The following is a 24,209-nucleotide window of genomic DNA, read 5'->3' on the forward strand; positions in this document are numbered from 1 at the left end:
GGTTCTCACTACATCCGCTAATGGAGAGAACTGTCTCCATCTTGTCAATCCAGTTGTAGAGCCCAATGGCCCCTTCGGTACCCTTGAATGGCCAAGGCTTACAGGCCATGAATGTCTTGTAGGAGCATCCTTTGTCCAAGGTTCCTGATTCGGGTTCTGGGGTCTCATTCTGACGACCCTGACTTGATTCGGCCTTGCTGGCCTCATGTGTTGCGATTGCTTGCGCGATTATTTCCGCGAGTTCCTCGGGTGTCATGGTAATTCCCTTGGCTTTAGTTGGAGGCATTCTCGCTTTAAAAGAGTGAAAACATATCAATCTTAGCGCATGTATTCTGAGCACATAATATTATCATTATTTACTAGACACTGTGTGACCCGTGTTCCTAAGTGTGTGTATAGTTTCTTTTGAAAATATTTCATGCGATTTCCCCCAACGGTTATAGTCTAGGTTAAAACTTCTTTTCCTAGTTCGCTATAACCAGTGCTCTGATACCAATCTGTCACACCCGGCCCTGAGCGGCGGAAACAGCCGGGCGCGCGCGAGTGGGGATTGATAATTAAGCACGGGCCATTGCAAACATTCATAGTCAGATTTTCATTGCGCATGAAATGTTTAATACAAATACATTACATTGTTTAAAAATTACATAAAAACATCCAAGTATAAAACTGTTGAAGATTTCCACGCCATATCCCCTTGCGCGGCGGGAACAACCACGCGCATCGAAGGGATAGAACTAAAATCTTCCAAAAAGCTAGTTTTAGATGTTCAGCGTGAGGTGCTCTAAGTGTGACTCCATGCGCTACCTAGTTATCTCCTGAAAGACACGTAAAAACATTTGAATCAGTATAAACTGAGTGAGTTCACAAGTTTTAGTAACTTGATAAATCGCATTGCATCATAGTCTTAATAAAAATCATATTGAAACACATTTCTGATTTCATGTCTAAACATATACTTGATAATCCGTATGAAAACATAGATCTGACACATATTTCTGATAAAAGTCGTTCCGCGGGTTACGCGCGATCATTACTGGAAGTGTGCTCGTCCATGCAAAGTGGCGCTGCCACTACGAGCTAAATAATATAATGCCGTCCCGCGGTTTACGCGTGGACATTTCTGAAAAAAAACCGTGCTCGTCTATGCAAAGAGGCGCTGCCCCTACGAGCTAATCAATAATTCCGTCCCGCGGGTTACGCGCGGACGTTGTGCCGGAAAACAAGGCGCTCGTCCATGCAAAGAGGCGCGACCCCTACGAGCGGGCTCAAACCCATAGTACTGCCCCATGACCATACTAGGCACTCGTCCATGCAAAGAGGTGCGACCCCTACGAGTGGGTGGATCAAACCAGCAGTCCCTACCCTTAGAGTTCCAATGGTAAAGTGATCACTTACTCGAGTTCTAGCGCACATACATCGAAAACCTTAGATAACCGTTCGCATTGCTCATCATGAAATATAATTTAAACACATAATCGCTTGCATAGCTTGTAAGTATACCATGATAAAACATTATTTAAGTACGTGTCCCTCGCCCCGAAAACAGTTTAAAAACAGTGAAAACAGCGAGAATAGGGGCTGTGAGACTCACCTGTGGTTCTTGTTAAGGGATTAATCGAGATTCGGGTTTTCTTGGTGTTGGCCTCGGAATTGAAGGTCTAGAATGCGATTAAATAACAAGAAGTATATATATATTAAGATCAAGAATTAGGAGAATATAAGGGTTGGAAAGCAGATCTCAAGGTTATATTCTTGGCTTACCTGGTAACAGGATCGGAAACGAAAACAACGGATGCTTGGGAGATGATTAGTGCAAGTTGCAGTTCTTAAGAGAGAAGTTTGAAGCGTGTTTTGGGTGATAATTTAGGTTACATATTTATAGGCAAACTCAAGGAAACACAATCCCTTGCTTTAGGGGATTGTAATCTCTTCATATCTAGGTGTAATGATGATAAAGTATGGAAATTATTATTATTTATTTAAGAGTGGAGTAGTGGATAAAAGATTTTGATTTGATTTGGACAGGACATGCAGGTCTGTGGTTGGTGGGAGTAGGGTGGCTGACAGTTGACTTTTCATGTTACAGTGTGCTTTTTCAGGTACTTTGTCAGTGTACAGTAAAAAGTGGAAAATCTCTGAAACACGCTACTGTTTCCCTTTGGGCGGGAGTAATCTCCTTACAACTGGAGAATAGACTAAGTGTTCTGCGCGTATTACTTTGTGCGCATAGCTTTCTGCGTGAAGGACATTTCTTTGCTGCGGGTAGGTGCGTGACCTTCTCGCAGTCAGGGACATGAGTTTCATTTGTAGATTCTCCAGGTGGTCTTGGTATTTCAACATAGTGATCAGTCATGTTGAAGTCAATTCCATCTTGGAGCTTCAGGCAAACTAGCTCTCATTGTTCCCGCCATGCGGGAAGGTTAGTCCCCCTTCCGCACGCGCATAAACGATTTGGGATGCACCCGCCTTAGCATCATGCGAGACGGTCAACACATTAGACAACATTAAGTTATAGAAACATAAAACCAATACACTCGCGCATGGCGCATATAACATATGCCCACGCAGGTTCTTAACATGGTGCGTTCGCGCAGGGTGCTCATAACAAATACCCCGCGCCGATTCTAACATAGCGCGCTCGCGCAGGGCGCACGTAACATGCCCGCGCTGACTAATATGGCGCGCTCGCGCAGGGCGCACATAACGTGCCCGCGCTGATTCTAACATAGCGCGCTTAATATTTACAACCACCTAATTATTAGGTTGATTACTTAGTTTATAGGATTGAGAAAATTACCGGGTGTCACAAACATCCCGTTTCTAGTTAGTGTCTTGAATATAGCTTCCTTAACCTGGAAAAGTGTGAAGAGTTAAATAGAAAATATGAGTGATTAATAATAAGTTAAGTGAGAGTAAAGACATTACAGAATATTTTAAAGAAAGTAAACATGTTTAAAACCAGCTTAGATTGAAAATAGGATCTCACATAATCACGAGTTGGTACATTGTTGAAAGCAAGAGCTTTTGCTGAGTCAAATAACCTGAGATGCGCAGTCAGCATAGTCAATATTCAATCAACTAATTTGACCTATTATTTGCAAATGGCGTTAGTTACTAATTGGACCTATTATTATTATTATCAAAATTTAAGAAACTGTATTTTGTATTTAAATGCTGACCTGTATAAATGCTCTTCAAGCTTAAACACTTTCCCGTTATAAATTCTAAGTCCTTCCCAAACCGAGTCACCACCTTGGACTACTGAGTCAAATACTGAAACCTTAGGTCATAGAGAAACAATAAGAATATGATGATTTAGAATCTAAAGTTACTATAAGATTGAGTTATTGGTGTACCGCTGCACTGTCACGGGTTAATAGTTCATCACCAACCCAAACAAGAATCTTTTCATTAGCAGGAACGGGAAGAGATGGCATTGGAAGCTTGGGGAATCTTTTTTGTCGTGCGTGACACCTAAGCATGTTATAAAATGGTAAACTTTGCTCCAGTAATTCGTACAACGATCCTGGAAAAGCCTACAATGAGGAGAAAGAAAGATATATTAATTCAAAAGACACACATGCGGATAATATATCTTTTCAGAACTCCTAATAATTTAAGAGCTACAAGAACTCCTAACAATCCATCATTTAATTATTTAATTTATATATTCACTATTGTTTGAGGGTAGTTTTGTCATTTATTATATGTAAGAACAAGTTTACATATGTTGTAATAACTTTTGACAAATCTACCCTCGAATAATATTATATATATATATGTGTGTGTGTGTGTGTGTATGGTTTGGAGCAAATACAAATGACTTTTATTGTGAGAACTGTACAAATAACTAGAGTAATCATGTTAATATTAGAGTAATTATTATTACACTATAATATTTTTTATAAAATATTTATTCTACTAAAGCTGTACTTACTCTATTTATTTGTATGTTTAGTTGGTTAATTTTATTTGTATCGGATCTCACCCTATGTATATATACATATAAAATAAATAAATAAAATGATAGGTTGTTAAATGTTTTCAATTTACTTAAAAGTTCCAAAATGATCTTGATATTATGGTATTATGATTTATCTATAGCCAGTCAAGTGGAGAAATGCACAAAAATAGAATAAGAGGAAACGTGTCAAATGGTTTGAACGGGTCAATAGGTCTAAAGTCCCAATAGTGTATTTTTAATGCAGAAAACCTTTATATTTCGTATTCACAAGTATTATGAATAAGAAAGTAAAACTAGATTGGACAAAAAGTGCTTCGGGTCAAACAGGCCCAGCTGTTTTGACACGTTACCCAAACAAAAAAAACAGTTTTATTAGTTACATACGTGTGGATAATTTACTACTCGTGAAAAGCCTGTAGATTTATGCACGCTTTTGTACCACCATGGAGCCCACGCACCATCAACTGATTTTGGGCCAGCTTCCCATCTATATAAATATTAAATATATGTAGACAGAACACAAAATAACTTAAATGTAAGCATAAAGTTAAAAATGCATCTCTAAGACATTATACTTCTAAATAGTAAAACTGAACACTGCTGGTAAGACTAATTAATAGAGGTGACAATATGAGTGGGTTGGGTTGGATTTGGGTAACGGATTAGAATGGGTTTGGGTCAGGATGAGTTTTTAAAATAGAGGGTTAGGATGGGTATGGGTCAAGATGGATAAAGTTAATCCATCTTGACCAAAGTAAAGGTTAAAATGCTAAGGGTTTTAAAAACCCCTTAAAAAAGTATTTAAAAAATTTAATAAAAATTAACAACTCAAAATATAAATCAAAAACGCAAAAAGTAAAATAACTAAATTGTCTTCCTCGTCGTCCTCATTCATTAAAAAAAAAAAAAAAAAAAAAAAAAAAAACCTTGGTTTTGTCTTGGTTCAGGATTGGTTTTTTTCTGTTTATTTTTGCTTTTTTTTTTCCGTTACGGTTTCAATGTTTTCGGTTTTTGTTCAGTTTCGATTTCTCGGTTTTATTCAGTTTAGGATGGGTATGGGTCAAGATGTGTACAGTTAACCCGTCTTAAACTAAGTAAAGGCTAAAATACAAAAGGTTTCAAAAGCCCATAAAAAAATTAATAAAAAAATAATAACTCAAAATATAAATCGAAAACGCAAAAAGTAAAATAACTAAAACGTTTTCCCCGTCTTCCTCATTCATTAAAAAAAAACCGTTTTTTGTCTCGGTTAAGTTTCGGTTTTCTCAGCTTTTTTTTTTGCTTCGTTTTTGTTTTGTTTTTTTTCATTTTGGTCAGTTTTGGTATATGTTCAGTTTCAATGATTTCAATTTCGATATCTCGGTCGATTTGGATATCTCGGTTTGTATTCGGTTCCACGGGTTTTGTTTGAAATAAAATTGGATAAGGCGTATTTTAGTCCATTCTAACCCATAAACAAACCCATTCTAACCTATAACCAAAAGTCATTAGTATTTTCCCAACCCATCTTGACCTTCTTGCAAAATTTTTTGATTCATCCTAACCCATTTCAATTTTAAAAATTATCCAAATTGACCCAAAACAACCCATTTGGGTTTGTTTTGCCACCCTTAGTAATTAAAAAGAAAAAAAGGTAATTTTATTTAATCTATGCATGAAAATGAAAAGTATTTTGAACAAGTTACGCTTTTTGTTCTAGGTATATAACAATTTTCAATTTCTATCTTTGGGCTAAGAAAATAACAGAAATCATCCTCTATAGTCGTGTATTGTAGCAATATACATCCTATCCTTTAGCGGACGTTAATTTTGTCAATTAAGTCTAGTCATGTGTCTTGCAAATCATGTTGCAACCTTTCACTCTTTTAATAAAAAAAAATTAACTTCCGTTGGGCGTAAACGATTGCAACATATGAATGTAAAGGACGGCTTCTATAGTTCTATGGTTTCTTTAGTTTAATTACAATAGTGAAATTTGCTATATATAACTAGAGGACGGAATGTGTAATTTGTTCATATCAATAAACGTTTTACGTACTTGAGCATTGAAGCCTGAAATGGAATTTCAAGATCTTCACAAAGACCACGTAATGCCGCCTACAAAAAAAAAAATTAAACATCACAAAAAGAAATAGTAATGTAACGTAACGTAACATAAAAATAAGTATATAACTTAATAACCTCAGGGTCTTCTTGAAGTTCAGAAGCATCAATAATAGGAGGACGGTTACCCGTTGCACACAATTCACTATATATAAAAGCAAGGTCACCTAACCCTAGTTCATGAGGTCACCTAACCCTAGTTCATGAAAGGATGAGGGGACCACCTTGTCGAAAGATTGCTGGTAAAAAACAATTAATAAATTAATATAAAATTTTAATAAGAAAAATAAATTGAAGTATAAATAAAGAAAAGAAAAGGCAATACCAATATATCGAGGGGATTTCGAATCAATATAAAGTGTTTTCCTTTTTTTATCAACTCATCACTTAAGCCAGGCAAACGTTGTTTTGATATATGCTGCAAATTCAGTATGTGACTTTATTTAAACTGGTTACCATTTTGTTTATTTGTAAATAACCAATTACCTTACAATATCGGTACTTCTTTTCTCCAGGCCCATATATGATGTTGTTCACAACTTTATTTCCATCAGACTCCTGTGCATTTAAAAAAAATAAACAAATAACTATTAACAGCAGTTATAAAACCAACAGTTGATTTCAAGTATTATTTACTAATTAGGGATGCTAAATGAGTCGTGTACTCGTGTTTTGGGAAGTCAAACCCAACCAAACCCACCAAAATTTGCACATTAATCTCTACAATTTTAAACATATGATAAAAATGAAGCAATTAGGTTCAAATTTTACAAGGTTATGACTTATGATATAAAAACACAATTTAGAAACAACAAAAAAAAGGGGGGGGGGGGGGGGGGGGGGGAGGGGAGGTATACGGGTCACCTTGTTGTGAACCCACCACTCAAACCAACTTGTTTAGCTAAATGAGTTCGCGGGTTCGACCAGAAGCTGGCCCAAACCTGTTTAGATTAAACTTAAACTTGTGAACTTCATGTTAGGTTTGTATTGTGTCACGAGTTCGCACCCCCATGTACTATCCGATGTGCTTTGAGAATTTGAAACAATTTAATGTAATAGTTTCATAGTGCTATTTGCTTACCATTTTTGAAAGAACATCTTCTCTACATGGTCTATCAACATCTGTTACTTTCAAAAAATGTGCATATAGAGGTTCATCAAGCACTTCTGTATCATCCCTCTGAAGTTTAAGACAAGACAAGAAATTTGTTAAATGCCAGAAAGTTTTTTAAAAATAGGCAGATTGGATTATGATAACTTAAACTGATAATAATCCATATTAGCAATGCGGCCACCTCCTGGGATTGCACTTGGAAAATCAAATGCGAATATATGATGATTATGCTACGGAGAATGCTTTTGGCAATGAAACTAAAAGGCTTGTTACACTCCACTCTATGGGCGCCGTGGAGGTGTTTTTTTGGGCGCCGATGGAAGGGGAACACCGCCGGGGGCGTGGAGGGGGGGGGGGGGGCGGGCGCCTTCTCTCTCTCTTCCTCCTCTCTCTCTCTCTTCCTCTTATACACACATACATATATATTTATATATATAATGGGGCGCCCAAGGGACTTTAAACCATAGCGGGCGTTATGGAGAAGGGCTTCAAAGCCCCCGATGCCCACATGGCACTGGCGTGGCACTATGGAGGGGCTTCGATGCTCCTCACCATAGCGGATAGTCTTAGCATTCTGGATTATTACGGCCAATGGGCGATAGTTTAGATTACTAAAATCGAATTTGCCAAAAAGAAAGGAAAAACAATATTGAATGCCAAGAAAATAGTTTGACGAGAGTAGAATATTATCAATTTGTTATCATAGTGATATTACATCCAATGTTGTAGGCAAATTAAGTTACATATCAAAATTATGCAAAATTACTTGGTTGGTGTAAATTGTTCCCAAATTTTTCAGAATTTCCATTTTGACGTCTTTTCAAATATTGATGATTTTCAAAAGTTGCAAGTTTTTTGTGTTTGGAACCTTTTCAATGTTGTATTCCCATCTCTTTTAAACAAACTGAAACTATTTATCTATATCTATAGTATTTTATAAAACATTTGGGAAAAGAATGTAAGAGTTTCCTTTATTTTAAGAATTTTGCAACACTATTTTTTTTTATTTTATTTATTAATCCGTGTTTGAAAACATAAATTTTATTTATTGGACATAGAACGGGCACCACTTTATACCTTAATCTGGATCTAAATCTAATGTCATAAATTTTATTATGCACAATAATATTAATAATGGGATTGAACAAGTTGGACAAGTTGGATAAGATGCAACACCAGTTAAGTTACCCATAGCTTAGCACGGGTACTCCGTACGCGTGCTAGTTATTATGATTTAAGACATTTCATATTGGCTAACAATCTTTTCCATACAAAATAATCTATCATTAAAAAAATCAAATATTTCCAATAAATGTCAATGAAAAAATTAATTACAAAAAAAAAACCTATTTCTCAATTGGTATTTCCCTTACATATATTATTATTATTATTATAATTATTATTAGCTTTTATATAGCTGTTAAACTGTGATCTTATTATTAATATTATTATAATTAGTAGTAGTTTGTATATAACTGTTAAACTTTGATTTCCTTTATTTTGCTTCATACACATGTACTTAGAGCCGAGGGTCTCTCTGGAAGCCATCTCTTCATTCCTTTGGATGGAGGTACGGTGTGCCTACATCCCACCCTCCCTAGACCCTACTTATAGCTTTGCTGTCGGTGGGATTTTACTGGGCATGATTGATTGATTTCTCAATTGAGTCTCGTTACTACCATTAATTAAAATTAATATTATATTTCACAAGAAAGAAAAGTTAAAATACAAATAAAAACAAAAATAAAAATACAAGAAAGATAGATTTGTGATAAAAAAACCTAAAAGATAAAAAAGAATTATAAAAAAAATATAACTTAAAATATAAATAAAAAATAATAAAAAATAAAAAAACTAAAATGTTCCCTCGTCGTTCACAATCACAAGAATCCCCAAATTCATATTTGCTTTCAATCTGCAACCAAATTAGCTGTGCCATTTTCATGAAAATATCAATTTCGCATTTCAATCATCACACTAAAAACCCTGGACCATACACATCAGTATCATCAATTGTCGGACTGTAAATTGACCAACAAATACCTACAACTTTAACTGTATAACTGTGATTTATATGCAAAATAAAATAAAAAGATGAAGTAATAATTAGTTCATCATTAAAGATGTTAATTAAATTATGAAGATTTAGTAGTACCTGGGCGAAAGAGTACATGAGGCTGGTGCTTAAAGATCTTGGAGCAGACCATGAATGGATCACCTCTACCTCTTTTTCAATTTCTTCACCCATTTTCATCTACAAATTCGCCTGTATCTTCTTCAGTGTATTTGTTTACTCAACTCACAACATGTCAACAGATGTTTCCACGTGTTGGAAAGAAGAAAGTGATGTGTCACAACATGACACATGCAAACTGTGTCAAATTATATTTATAATTTATACTAACAGATTTATTTATATTTACATCTGGTCATTTTCAAGTTTTATTCTATATTTATGTTTATATTGAAATTCATATGATCTTGGTATTTATATTTATACTAGATTGCATTGCGGCGGGACTTTTAATCCGAATAACAATAGATGTAAAATCATTGAACCACGTACACACTTGCATTCATAAAATTTAATCGAAACGTAAAACATAGAAAAAAATAACTAAGCCGAAAAAACTTGTAAATAGACTTTAATTTTAATCAATCAAAATTAAAAATCTTCTCGTATTATATAAAGAAACATATAAGATAAACAAAGATATTAATACAATTGATTTCCACACATGCAACCTTTTTATCCGTTTGGCTCAGATCTGATCATTAGAACGCCATGACTATAATAGAGGTTGTGTCGTCCTCTGATTATGCCCTGCCTAATAAATGATCTTGACTTGACTCGTGACAGCCTCATGTCACCAAATATGTTTAAGGTCCTTTATTCATTATTTTACCAGCTCAAAGTGAAACAGAATTATATGTAAAAAATTAAATATATTAATAAAAAAAATTTTCCAACGATAATTTATACCTTGTGAGAATCTTGTCATGCAACCATATTTTCATGTATCGATATGATAATACACTCCTTTTACCATATATCCGTAGATTGGTAATCTGTTTTTTACCAAGTAAAAAAATTACCTGTATGAAAAAAATAATATTTTTGCTGTGACCGTTACCTGAAATCTGAAAGTAAGTCAAAGTGACCCCTTAGTAAAAAAAGTTTCTAATCGACGTAAATTCAAAGTACTCGTAACCAGTGTTCTAAACCATATACTATTATGACCTTCAAAGAAAGACTGGCAATTAAAATAGTCAATTTAATGTTTCATTTTTTCTTTTTCTTTTTTCCAATTCCTTCGAATCTAGCCTACGACGGTCCCAAAGCCCGTTTTATACTTATTTAAAGGAAAGAAGAAAAAAGATATATTTTAATATCCAAAAACCGGGTTACAAAATCATTTTGCAAAATTGCCGTCAATCAACATTGATATTGCCAATATGTATGTCACCACATAATTAGCATAATGATTACCACATAAAACCTCACGAATGAAATGGCTTGGGTTCTACTCGTTAAGACCATCTTCGTTTCATTGTTGTAACCGAAAACCCGGTCTCTTTCTCATCGTGTACTTGTTATCTATTGCTAACCAAGCACACCCATAAGTTTGGGAATCATACCCACATGATCCATACATGTAGTCTCTCGAAACATAATCAACATATTATATGCTAAATCCACATATATGCATGAGTGAAGGCCTATAATGCAGAATCCATGTGTATGTAAATTGGAAATGAATATATTCTACAAAAAAAAAAGGGATTTTAGCAGGCCTTAAACCATAGCTGTAAAACAGTAATTAGAGTACTGTGGTTTTCTTAATCTTTGGCCAATGATGGGTTGGCAGTTTAGTGAAGACCGAATTTAGCAGTCGATCAGTTCACATCCAAATGCCCCATAACCACTTAAGAATGAATCTCTTGCAAAATCAAAATTTAGATTTTATCATGAATCAATAATCAGACAGTGAACCTCTAAATAATTCCAATTTCAAAACGAAAAGCAAATACGATTAGCAGTAAACATTTTTTCGATTAATAATTTAATTAACTACCAGAGCAATAAAATCTTCGAGTTCAACCGTCAACTGAAACCTGTAAACATGCTAGACCAAAAAACACAAATCAAACCTTAATAAATGAACAAAAATTCAAATCAAATCCTAATAAACACCCCAAATCGATATTAAAAAACACCAATTTTTCGTTCACGATTGTCACCCGAGAGGAAGATGCGAAGAAGAGAGTACCTATTGAGGGGGTTGCTGGTTGCAAATGGAGATGGACAGGGACAAACATGACGATGGCGGTATGAAGAGATGGAGTTATGGATGGCTTTGGGGGTGGAGTCGCTGTAGTCGGAGTAGTGGGAATCGTTAGAGATCAATGTTTTCAGTCCCGGACCATACATCAACCTGGATGACTTACCGAGTCATAGGTCCGACCAACCCGGGAGGTCGGCCGGGAAATTAACCCAGAGAACGTCAAAAATAGTATATATATATATATATATATATATAATAAACCTACATGAAACTACAAAAACACATACATTATAATTCAAAACATTCATCTCAATCTTAGTCTTAAAATAATGATATGTAGTCTTTTTTTGAAGTAGACATATTTAACCAAGTTTTGTACGAAAATAAAAGTTAAAAACAAGAAATTAAAACATATACACACACATTAAAACAAATTTAGGGTTAACTTTTATAAAACTATAATTTTAAAGGGGAAAGTGTAACTAAAAAAATAAAGTAAATGTCCTAAACATCAAAAATCACATGAGCATCCTTCCTTTACCTTGTATCAACTTCACACCCTAAGTATATGCTCCACAGTCCATAGCCACCGTTGCACTGCCGCCTCAATCAATAGAATCCCAAAAAGTTTATCACACATCTTTGCCAGATCTTCATCACATTTAATTTGCAAAGCCTAAAATTGTTCAAATCGTCGGAAAATTGTTTTCATTCTCGCCCGAAATTGCCCCGAATTCGGCCACAATTAAGGCGATTTGGTCTGGACCAGTAGCGAAGTTACATGGAAACAAAGGTAGAGCACGGCGAACATGGTTTTTAATATCTTTTTGATTAAAAAAAACACTTTACCCGTTCAACCCACGGCGGCCCGCAAAACCAGGCCGGGTTGTTAGAAAATGGGCTATATACCATGGACCAGCACCAGCATTAGTAGCGGGTCCTGTGTAACACCCTGTTTTGTGATCAATACTAAATTATATGAAACTCGTATTTTAATTATTGTTAGATGAGTAGGTAAAGAATACGATAGGTATTAGAGATATGAGGCACCTATGTAAAGGTTAAGACGACCAAAATGTTTAAGTATATTATATTAAATTATGACACTGTTCTACTTTTATTGAAACTTAGGTCAAAACGTAAAGAAAAATGAGCTCGTCTTAACAAAATATTAATAATTTTATAAAACGCTATATTTTAACGGTTATTAGAGAAAAACAAAAATTGAGCTAAATTAATTATTATAATCTATATCTATAATATATATAAACGAAAACCCTAAAATCATACGTGTCGCGATGTGGTCGCTCTCCCCTTTTATGGAAGCCACCAGATTGCTTGATTTTTAAATGGAGGCCTCTCATTGATTTAACCCAAATTCATGGGTATGAGTCTTACCAAAACCAGATAGCTCTTAAACGGGTTATAACATCTCATTAAATTAAAAATTAATCTTACCAATTATTTGATGGAAAATTCCTATAAAATAGGGATATGCTAGAATTTAATATCCAATTTAAAAAGAAAAATATATTATTTATAACTAACTAGATTTTATCCCCCGTATTACGGGGGTTATTTTACATTATTCATTTTTAATATTTATATATGTATATTTGGATTTTAATTTTATTTATTGTAAGAAAGTTAATGATTAATACACTTGATGTTTGATGATGAAATGGTTTCACAAATAAATGATATGTTATAATCCGATATAAAAATTATTTGGGTTTGGTGATACCCATTACCCGCTTATTTCTTTATTATAAAATTGTTTCTTAATTATAAATAATATATATATTTTTAAATAAAATAGGATATTAATTTTTAGTATATCCCTATTTTATAAGATTTTCATATCAAATATTTGATTAGATTAATTTTTAATATAATGAGATGTTATAACCCGTTTAAGAGCTATTTGGGTTTGGTGAAACCTTTACCCGTGAATTCGAGTTAAATGCGTGAGAAACCTTCATTTACAAATAAAGCAATATGATGGCTTGAGAGAATGGTTGTTTTACATTTTTCGTTTTTTAATATTTATTTTTTGGTTTTTAATTTTCTTTATTGTAAGAAAGTTAATAATATACTTAGGGTTTGATGATGAAAAGATTTTATAAATAAATGATATGTTATAACCCGTTTAAAAGCTATCTGGATTTGGTGACCCATTACCAGCTTATGGTTTTTTACTACAAAATTGTTTATTAATTGTAAATAATATTCTTTAAATTGGATATTAAATTTTAGTATATCCCTATTTTATAGGATTTTCATATCAAATAATTGGTAAGATTAATTTTTAATTTAATGAGATGTTATAACCCGTTAAGAGCTATCTGGTTTTGGTAAAACCCATACCCATGAACTTGGGTTAAATCAATGAGAGGCCTCCATTTAAAAATTAAGCAATCTGGTGGCTTTCATAAAAGGAGGGAGCGACCACATTGCGATACGTAGGATTTTATGATTTTCGTTTATATATATTATAGATAAACAATTTTATAGTAAAAAACATAAGTGGGTCATGGGTCATCAAATCCAGATAGCTTTTAAACGGGTTATAACATATTATTTTTTTATGAAACCCTTTCATCATCAAATCCTAAGTATATTATTAACTTTCTTATAATAAAGAAAATTAAAATCCAAAAAGTAAATATTAAAAAATAAAAAATGTAAAACAACCATTCTCTCAAGCCATCACATTGCTTTATTTGTAAATGAAGGCTTCTCAAGCATTTGACTTGAATTCACGGGTAAAGATCTCACCAAACCCATATAGCTCTTAAACGGGCTATAACATCTCATTATATTAAAAAATCTCATCAAATATTTGATATGAAAATCATATAAAATAGGGTTATACTAAAAATTAATATCCTATTTTATTAAAAATAAGATATTATTTATAATTAAGAAACAATTTTATAATAAAGAAAATAATTGGGTAATGGGTATCACCAAACCCAGATAACTTTTGAACCGGATTATAACATATCATTTATTTGTGAAACCATTTCATCATCAAACCTCAAGTATATTAATTATTAACTTTCTTACGATAAATAAAATTAAAATCCAAATATACATATATAAATATTGAAAACGAATAATCTAAAACAACCCCCATAATACGGGAGAAAAATCTAGTATAATAATATTAAAAGTTTTAATAGAAACTTTGTGTAAGGAACACAACAATCGATTTTTTTTAATTTCATTCGTAGACCGACTAAAACATTCTATAAATACGTATATTAAATTCATTTCTATTTCATATTTAATCACTTCCAAAATAAAAGCAGGTATGTCTCTATCTTTATATTATATAAGTTGAATACTTTAATATTTTCATATAATGTTTAGTTTGAATTATAAATTAATATTTTGTTATAAGTTTAATTACAAATATAATAAGTTAATTATAAACTTAGTATTTTTGTAAGAATAGGGCTTAGGGTTATAACCAAGGTAGGCAGTCAGTGACTCAACCCCAACCTAGGCATGGACTTATCACCCATGTCTAAATTAGGTGGAGTTACTCAAAGCCAACCATGGTAAGGACTAGCTAGTGTGCCCATTCCTTATGCGACGAGTGTTTAAGATTGTTTTGGTTCGATCAGGGAATAAAGTTCAGGTTGACTATAATAAGCATCCATAAAGACTAAGGTGAGTTTTACGAATACTTTTCAAACGTGAGTATGCTTGTCTAAACTATAGCTATATAAAAATGTCAACTCATGACTGGATGTACGCATGTGATATATCATGGATAATACCAGGCATGCATACACATGTATATATATGTGTCGCTACGGCGGAATTGATTGGCGAACTCATTAGTACGATGTGGTTGAATCTGATTGTATGGTCGTATGATTGTATGGTACGACGAATGGCACCGGACCCTAATGATATCCGAGGTACATAGGGTGCCTGTTCCCTTATAATTTCCGAGATAAATAGGGTGCCGGACCCTTATAATTTCCGAGGTATGTAGGGTGCCGGACCCTTATAATTTCCGAGGTAAGTAGGGTGCCGGACCCTTATACTTTCCAAGGTATGTAGGGTGCCGTACCCTTATAATATCCGAGGTATGTAGGGCGAAGTGCTCTTTAAAATAAGAAGTAATATGAGAGTGATGTAAGCATATAAACGATAAAGAAAGACGCTATATATGTATATATAGTATGAATGAAAATATATAAGTATGCATGAATGCACATAAGTACGTATGAAAGAATTATTAGTAAGTAGCGTACGAACTACGTATCTCCATATATGTATAACTAAGGTTATGAATGTAATGTATGTTAATTGATTAACCAGAACTCACTCAGCATAGCTGACATTTAGTATCCACGCAGGTGAAAGAATGAGGCAGGTTGCTTGATGGAGACACGCGGCAATAAGATGAAGACCAGCATCGGTTAAGAAGAAGATTCACGCGTTATTTATGTTAAATTATAAAGACTTATGATATTTTGATTAAAACCAGTACTTATGTTTTGTAAGAATGTTGACTTTTATATTCCGCAATTGTTTTAATTAACTCTGATTTCCGAATTATGTGAATGACTAAATCCAACCCGAGCAAAAGTAGGGCACCCGGGATCGGGGCCTTACATATGGTTGCCTATATTTCGGGAGCATATCAATGAATATGATCAATTCAATTGATTATGAAAGAGCAAATCATGTTTGGATAATATGTTGGAGTGATTGTCTCCACACAATTAGCTTGCATATAATTTGTATTTAATAGTTTCCCTATATGTTTTTCATAGTATTGTATTTATATTTCTCATTGCAATTGTACAATTTGTGGTTTCATAATATACTAGGTTATAAACCCGTGTACTACACGGGTGGAAAATATTTAAATGCAATTACAAAAAGATGTTTATAAATTGAATGATTTGCGATTGTAACAGGGTATCAGCGGAACATTTTGCATAATAATCACATAATCACTAGAAAATAATGTTGAGTATCTATACTAGAGGAGAAAAAGAAAGTCATGTTTTTTACTAATTGTTGTGCTAAAACAATATATACGTTAATAGCTTAGTGTTCTTTACCAATTGTTAACATATCAATAACAAACGATAAATGCAACCAATTTGATAACTTTTGTCGTGGTTTTTGAAGACAATTTTAACTTATTTACCTAATAATAATAGTATATGTAATCATTTTTTATACATTAGTACTTAAAAAACAACTAAAAATTGACTAAAAACATAAAAAAAAACAACTAAAAAAACTTCTGGTAGACTAAAGAAAAACCATGAGTTAGTCAATTAGTTTGTTATAAGAAAAACCATGAGTTTAAAGGTTGATTTCAGGTTCTTTTAGTGGTAGTTTTGAAACGATGTTTCAGTTAAATCATATTAGAATACATGTCAAGTTTGCTTTTGATACGGGCCAATATTTGGTTATATGGTTGTGGAGGGTATTTTGGCCATAGTGCATATTTAAGATAAGCCTGGAGGGTATTTGGGCATTACTTAATGGCGGGTGAATTACAATATGACCATTTGGTCTTATAACAAACCATTTGATATTAAACAACTAATACAAACCCTAGTACAAAAACATACGCATATGACCATTTGATATTAATAAAAATTAAACCATCACAAGTGGTAGTGTTGGGCTATATTTGTGGTTTATGCTTGTATTTTGGGCTTAAGTCGGGTATATTATGTGAACCGAGAACTCTATGGTTCTCGGTGGGCTTTCGGCATTTGTTGGGCCAGTGTGCTGGCTACCCTATATATAGATGTCTTTGTATAGGGTTAAGGTGGTTAATTCACTTGTGTTTTTGGCCGTCTAAGAGCTGTTCTAGACGAGTTTGTATTGATAGTGCTTAAGCACCCGACGTATAATAATACGTGTGTTTTGAAGCCATTCTTGTGTTCTACGTGTCTGTGTTTACTTGTGTTTTTGAATCATCTAGTGTTGGAATTCCGCACCAACATCTAGATTGTTGATATCATAATTGTAGTGATCCAAATTCGGGACTTACAATTGGTATCAGAGCCTTAGACCTATTCAGACTCGTTATTGTGATATCAAGGATTCAAGATTTTGATCTTTGGTGGTTGTGTTTGATTTTCCGGTGATACTCTCGTCGGAGAAGGAAAGAGTTTTTTTTTTGGTTGAAGATTGACCTAAACTTGGTTAAAATTCAAATCCCAGAGATTTCGGGATTTAATTTGTTACCAAAATTATCTGGTCAAAGCATCTTTGGGTTTCCTGGAAGTTCTCGGACAATTTTCATTGTTTTCGGCCATCATTTGGTCGTTCTCGGTGAAATCTGTTGGTTCTCGGCCAAATCTACCAGTTCTCGACCAAGTCTGTCAGTTCTCGGCTACATCTAGTATTCAGCCACAATCAGTTCTCGGTTACACTTAGTTATCGGCTATTACCAGTTTTCGGCTAAATCAGTTCTCGGTTGACTTTGGGTTTTCGGTCAACTCTTGTAGTTCTCGGCATCTTTTCTCGGCTGCCAGTAGTTCTCGGTCAACTTTTGGTTCTCGGCTCAGTAAACTGTAGGATCTGTTTGGGCCTGATTAGTTTGATTTGGGTCTGATACTTGGACTATAAAACTTTCCTGGACTAAAATTAATCTTAAACTAATTTAAAATGGATCAGTTAACGAACAACAATGCCTCAACCAACACTTCACTCCATTAAGAACTCGACTCTATAATGGGGACCACCACTCTATACCCCGTCTCTTGTCTCATGAGGGGTTTAGTGAATGGAAATTTTGTTTTGAGAAGTATGTTAAGATGAAAGATGCTAAGATCTGGAGAAGCATCGTTAGAGGACCCCAAATCATTACGTATCAGCGTGAGAATTCAACTGAAGTTGTTGTGAAGCCTGTTGCACAGTATGATGATGATAATTTTGCTAAAGTTGAAGAAGATGAAAGGGCCCTATCAACCTTAACTATGGCTCTCTCACCTGAGATTGCTTTAAGTTTTAGAGAACTTCAATCTGCTAAGGAATTGTGGGAGGCGTTAATTGAGGTGTATGAAGGAAATGAAGACATGAAGAGAAGTCGCCAAGATCTGTTGCGACAGAAATTTAATATGTTCAATTATGTGTTGGGAGAAGCATTGGAAACACAACTTCAAAGATTAATAGCTCTTGTGACTGAGATGAGATCCGCAAGCATCTATTTGGCAACATCTGAAATAAACAACAAGTTGGTAAACTTATTGCCCAAAAGCTGGGATATGAATGTTGCGGTTATCAAGAAGACAAAAGATCTCAACAGAATGTCTATCTAGGAGATGGCGGCCACCATTAAGGCTTGTGACATGGATGACAAGCAACATGCAATAAACCATGCAAACTCCTACAGTGCTGCTGGTTACAACGTCGCTCCCAACAATGCCCTCATCTCACAAGACACCTTTTCAATGTTTAAGGCCACTCAGCAGCTTCCGACTCAAGGAAACTTTCAGATGTTTAAGTCCACTCAGAGCCAACCGTCTTCCATCCCATCTCAACCAACTCCAGTTTTCTTCACTAAACCTGCTCAAAGTGGTCAACCTCAATCGTCCGGTGCTGCTTCAAATCAGATTTCCAGTCAGATTCCCTCCATCTCAATGGAAACTCAAGAGAACATAGCTTTAATGGCGGGATTTATGAACTGCTACAATGCATTCCTGGCTGGAGATTTGGTTCAACCTGTTGTTGCTGCTAAGCTTGATCAAATCCATCCAGATGATGTTGAAGAAATGGATGTCGCTTGGCAAATCGCCATGGCAGTGTTTCGGGCCAAGAAGTTCACTAAGAGAACGGGAAGGAACAATTGGAATACGCCAAACAACCAGAAGGTGGGTTTTAACAAGAATACTCTGAGATACTACAACTGTCACGAGCCAGGTCATTTTGCTCGTGAATGTACCAACCCAGCAAAAGAAGGAAACACCGAAAGGGCACTGGTTCCAGTGGGAAATGTTAGAGGAGAAGTTGGGGAGAGCTCGGGAAATGGTGAAAGAGGGTTGGTTGCCCAACAATTTTCTTGGGATAATCAGATGGCTGCTCTCAACATTGGCAACCAGACAGCCAATTATGTTCACGTTGAGGATGCTGAGGAAGAAAATGCTACTGAGGAGCAAATCAAGGAACTTCAATTCGCATTCATGGCTTTCACTTCCCCCAGCTCATCTGAGGTAAGCTTTCAACCATGTTCTCTAGATTGTGTTGATAAAATTAATTTATACAAACTCCACAATGATAACTTGCTTAGAGACATGGAAAGAGTAAAATTAGAGAACTTTAAACTTAAGAAAAATGAAAAATCCTTCTTAGCTAAAATAGAAGCAAATCAAAAGGATCTTTCTAAGCTTAAATCTAAATTCAGCATAAAGTGTTATCACCACCTAGATGCCAAGCAGGAAATTACTGAATTAACTGCTAATCTGGAAGCCTCCAAATTGGAAAATTTGAACTTAAATGCTAAATTTGAAAGAGCTGAACTTGATTTTAAAAAATTCAAGGGTTCCGGTAAAGTAGTAAATTCAATGATTGATAATCAATTATGGTGGAAGGAAAAGGAAGGTGAGGGATTAGGGTACAGCCAGGGACCCCCACCTTACAATGACAACTATGTTCAACTTCCTGTCACCAAAGAACAGGAAGAAAAGGTACAGGACATCAAGTACGGTATACATGATAAGAATGACAAATCTGAACATGTGAATGCATTCACTTCAGGAGTGAACGATTCTAACGTGTTTGCTTCATATGCAGAAAAAGTAACTGTCAGGGAATGGACTGATGAGGACGACAACCCTTGTTTTGAATTTAATAATGACATTGTTTCTAATGTTCCTTTAAAACTGTCTATTTTAAATTCTGTTATTCCGACTGTTTATGTGGGCTCTATTTTAAAGAGCAAGGATTTTTGTGTGGTTGATTCGGTTAATAGTTTGAATTCTGACAATGTGGTTCCAAATAAAATTAAAAATTCAAAATCCAACAAATACTTACCACCTAAATTTGTTAAAGAGAGATGCTCTAATGACAAACAAGGTGATAAGCTGAATAATGTGAATAATGAAAAAAGGGGCCATCACAATTTTCAGCAAACTGGTCCACACAACCAGTCCAGACGAGGAGTTGCCCAAAATGATTTCTACATAAAACGTCAAACTTGTTTTAATTGTGGCACTCCTGGTCATATTGCCAAAAATTGTCCACATCGTCCATATGTTCCATATTATGGATTTTATCAGAGGAATATGCCCTATATGCCTCACAATTCATATAGGCAAAGATTCAGGCATTATCCGGCTAATCCCTCTGATGATGATTGGAACCGAAACAGATCTAGCAGGTTTAGTTCTCATCAGACCAAGCCTAAAATGTTTAAAATAAAAATTATTAGAAAAGGTGCTTCGGCTTCAAAAACGAACACAAATTCTAAGCCAAAACGGGTGGAAAAGACAACCTCGTCTTATTCCAACCCCAAAACACCGGAGGCTACGACAACTATTCGTACATATAATGCCAAATCATACAATGGTAGACACAAATGGTTGCCTAAATATCCGGCAAAGAAATCTGAAAAATCCACGTTTGTTGATAAAAGGGACATATCATGGCAACCCGTGAAAACTTTAAATGCATCAGGGTCACCCAGTGTAACTATGGACTGGGTACCAAAATCTAACTAATTCCGCGCTTTGTGCAGGGACAGCTATGGAGGAATATCATCAGACATTGGTATGTTGATAGTGGCTGTTCCAGGCACATGACAGGAGACATTTCCCAACTACACGACATTCAAACCTTTAACGGTGGGTATGTGTCCTTCGCGGGAGGAGAAAAGGGAAAGATCACATAGAAGGGTACTGTAAGTAACGGTTTTCTAAAATTTGAAAATGCTAATGTCGTTCTTGAATTGAAGCATAGTTTGCTGAGTGTGTCACAAATCTGTGACAAAGGGTTTTCAACTCACTTTACTAAGAAAGAATGTTTGATTTTAAAACCTGGTAGCATTATACCAGAAGACTGGATTCTTGTTCGATCACAATGAAAAGATAATGCTTATGTGATCGACATGAACAAAAATGTTCCTGATGAAATAACATGCTTGTTTTCAAAAGTATCGGAACACAATGCTATGCTTTGGCATCGTCGTCTTGGTCATACTAATACGAAAAATTTAAATCGTCTTGATAAAAATGATTTGGTTCGTGGCTTACCCATTAAAGATTTTGTTACTATTGAAAAATGTGTGGCTTGTGCCTTGGATAAACATCATCGAAAAACTTATAAACCAAAATTGATCAACACCATCTCATCAGTTTCTCAATTGCTACATATCGATCTATTTGGTCCAGTGCATGTTTTAAGTCTTTCACGCAGCTCTTATTGTCTTGTTATTACTGATGACTACTCACGTTTTACTTAGGTGTTTTTCTTGTCGAATAAGAGTGAAACTGTAGATTTGATCAAAAGGTTTATAGTGCTCATGGAGAACCAACTGAACTTGAAGCTGAAAGGAATACATAGTCATTTGGCCGGCTATTGAAAGAAAAAGCTTGCATCTGCTCCCCCTTTTATATAACCGGTCCTATCTCTCTCCAAACCTAACGCGGTAGTTTCCCATCATAGGGCTTTCTATCTATAGATTAAGCCATTACCAAACCAAGGAGCGAATTCGTTCAGAAGTCAGTTGACTGCTTCTATCGATAAGGCGGAGCGTCCTTGGCCCAACATTATAGCCCTTCTTAGTAAGGCTTCGGCCCTACTACAGCGCTTCGCTAACTCGAAGCGCCTAGTGATAATGGTACAGAATTCAAGAATGCATCTTTAAATTATTTCTGTTCAGAGAGGGGAGTGCTTCGTCATAGTTCAGCACGGACACCACAACAAAATGGTGTGGCTAAAAGAAGAAACCGAACTCTTATTGAAGTGGCAAGGACGATATTGTGTGATTCTAAGCTGCCATTATTTTTCTGGGCAGAAGCTATTAATACGGCCTGTTATGTTCAGAATCAGGTGATAATCAACAAATCACAAATGAAGACTCCTTATGAGATTGTCTATGGACATAAGCCTACTGTCGCGCACTTCAAGGCTTTTGGTTGCCCATGCACTCTACTGAACCCCGAGTCTACTCCGAAATTTGGGGCCAAAGCTGATGATTGCTACTTTGTTGGTTATGCGGGCCATACTGCTTACAGGGTCTACAACAAGTCTACCAAACAGATTCTAGAATCTTATGATGTTCGTTGGTTGGAAGAAAACGAGACTAATGCTTGTGTTGGTCCGGAATGGTTATTCGATTATAATGAACTCTTCAAACCGTTCAATGTGCTTCCGGTCATCAACACAGAACGTTCAGGCAGCACTACAGTGGATGCTAAGAAAGATGACTCACATGCAGTATCCCACATCTCTCCACTCCTAGATGATGATGTCCCAGAACCAGTTAATGACGACAAACCCGCATCTGTTTCTCAACCGAAAGCAGTTCCAGAAAATGAATATTCGCAAAGTCCATCTGAAGATACTGCGACAGTTGAGGGGGAGAGTCATATTCGTCAAATTTTCGGGAGTACACTATTTCCCGATGTCATTCCAAATGAATATGTCGCCAGCACTTCGTACTCACATAGTACAGCGACCTCTGGATGGAAGAACCCCTTGCTGACATTGACATGAATTTGTCAAACCTGAATTCTACCAGTGATGTTTCCGATCAATTACTTCCTTCAAGAATTCAGAAAGATCATCCAATTGAGAACGTCATAGGTCCTCTTGAAAAGGGCGTGTCCACCAGAAGTCAGACTGGAAATATAAACAATTGTTTGTTTTCCTGTTTCATATCTCAGATAGAGCCAAAGACAGTAGACATGGCCCTCCAGGAACCCAGTTGGGTAGACGCTATGCATGAAGAGTTAAATCAGTTTGACAAGTTGAAAGTTTGGAGATTGGTTGAGTTACCGAAGGGAAAGAAAGCACTTGATACGAGATGGGTGTTCCGAAACAAGCAAGATGACACCGGGGTTATTGTTCGAAACAAAACTCGATTGGTAGTTCATGGGTTTCGTTAAGTTGAAGGGTTGGATTACACTGAGGTTTATGCTCTACTGGCTAGACTTGAAGCCATCAGAATTTTTCTGGCCTTCGCTTCATTTATGGGGTTCATAGTGTATCAAATGGACGTTAAGACTGCATTTCTGTATGGTGAGGTCAAGGAAGAGATATACGTGGAACAGCCACCGGGTTTTATTGATTCCCAGAGGCCAAATCATGTTTACAAGTTAGACAAGGCATTGTATGGGCTTCATCAGGCTCCTCGAGCATGGTATGCTACATTGACAGCACATCTTCTAGATCATGGCTATAAGCGAGGAACCATTGATCAAACCCTGTTCCGCAAAACTGTCAGAAAAGATTTGATCTTAGTCCAGATCTATGTAGACGACATTATTTTTGGATCCACCAGTGCTGAATTGTGTGCAGAATTTGAAGAAGTTATGAAGAAAATATTTGAGATGAGTTCGTTGGGTGAGATGACAACATTTTTGGGGTTACAGGTTCGCCAAAGTTCGGCGGGAATTTTGCTGAATCAAGGAAAGTATGTTGAGGATATGCTCGCAAAGTTTAAGTTTCAAGACTCCAAGAGTGCTAACACTCCCATGGCGGAAAGGCCTTTACTGTCATCTGATCCGAAAGGGAGTCCCATAAATCA

General features: G+C 35.5%; 1 protein-coding gene across 1 annotated transcript; it reads right to left on the reverse strand.

Annotated features, from left to right (window-relative positions):
• Positions 1–2,774: 2,774 nt before the first annotated feature.
• On the reverse strand, positions 2,775–9,432 carry LOC143603010 (branched-chain-amino-acid aminotransferase-like protein 2). Its single transcript, XM_077079945.1, has 10 exons — positions 9,340–9,432; positions 7,152–7,250; positions 6,557–6,628; positions 6,396–6,488; positions 6,006–6,064; positions 4,352–4,454; positions 3,360–3,539; positions 3,183–3,283; positions 2,990–3,044; positions 2,775–2,855 (listed from the first exon to the last, which is right to left on the reverse strand). Exons 1-10 carry the CDS (start codon positions 9,430–9,432, stop codon positions 2,775–2,777), a joined length of 936 nt encoding a protein of 311 aa, XP_076936060.1.
• Positions 9,433–24,209: the final 14,777 nt, after the last annotated feature.

Source organism: Bidens hawaiensis, unplaced genomic scaffold (assembly GCF_021521415.1).
Source record: "Bidens hawaiensis isolate Kalapana, Puna unplaced genomic scaffold, B.hawaiensis_p1.1 tig00060311_1, whole genome shotgun sequence".
Lineage (NCBI taxonomy): Eukaryota > Viridiplantae > Streptophyta > Magnoliopsida > Asterales > Asteraceae > Bidens > Bidens hawaiensis.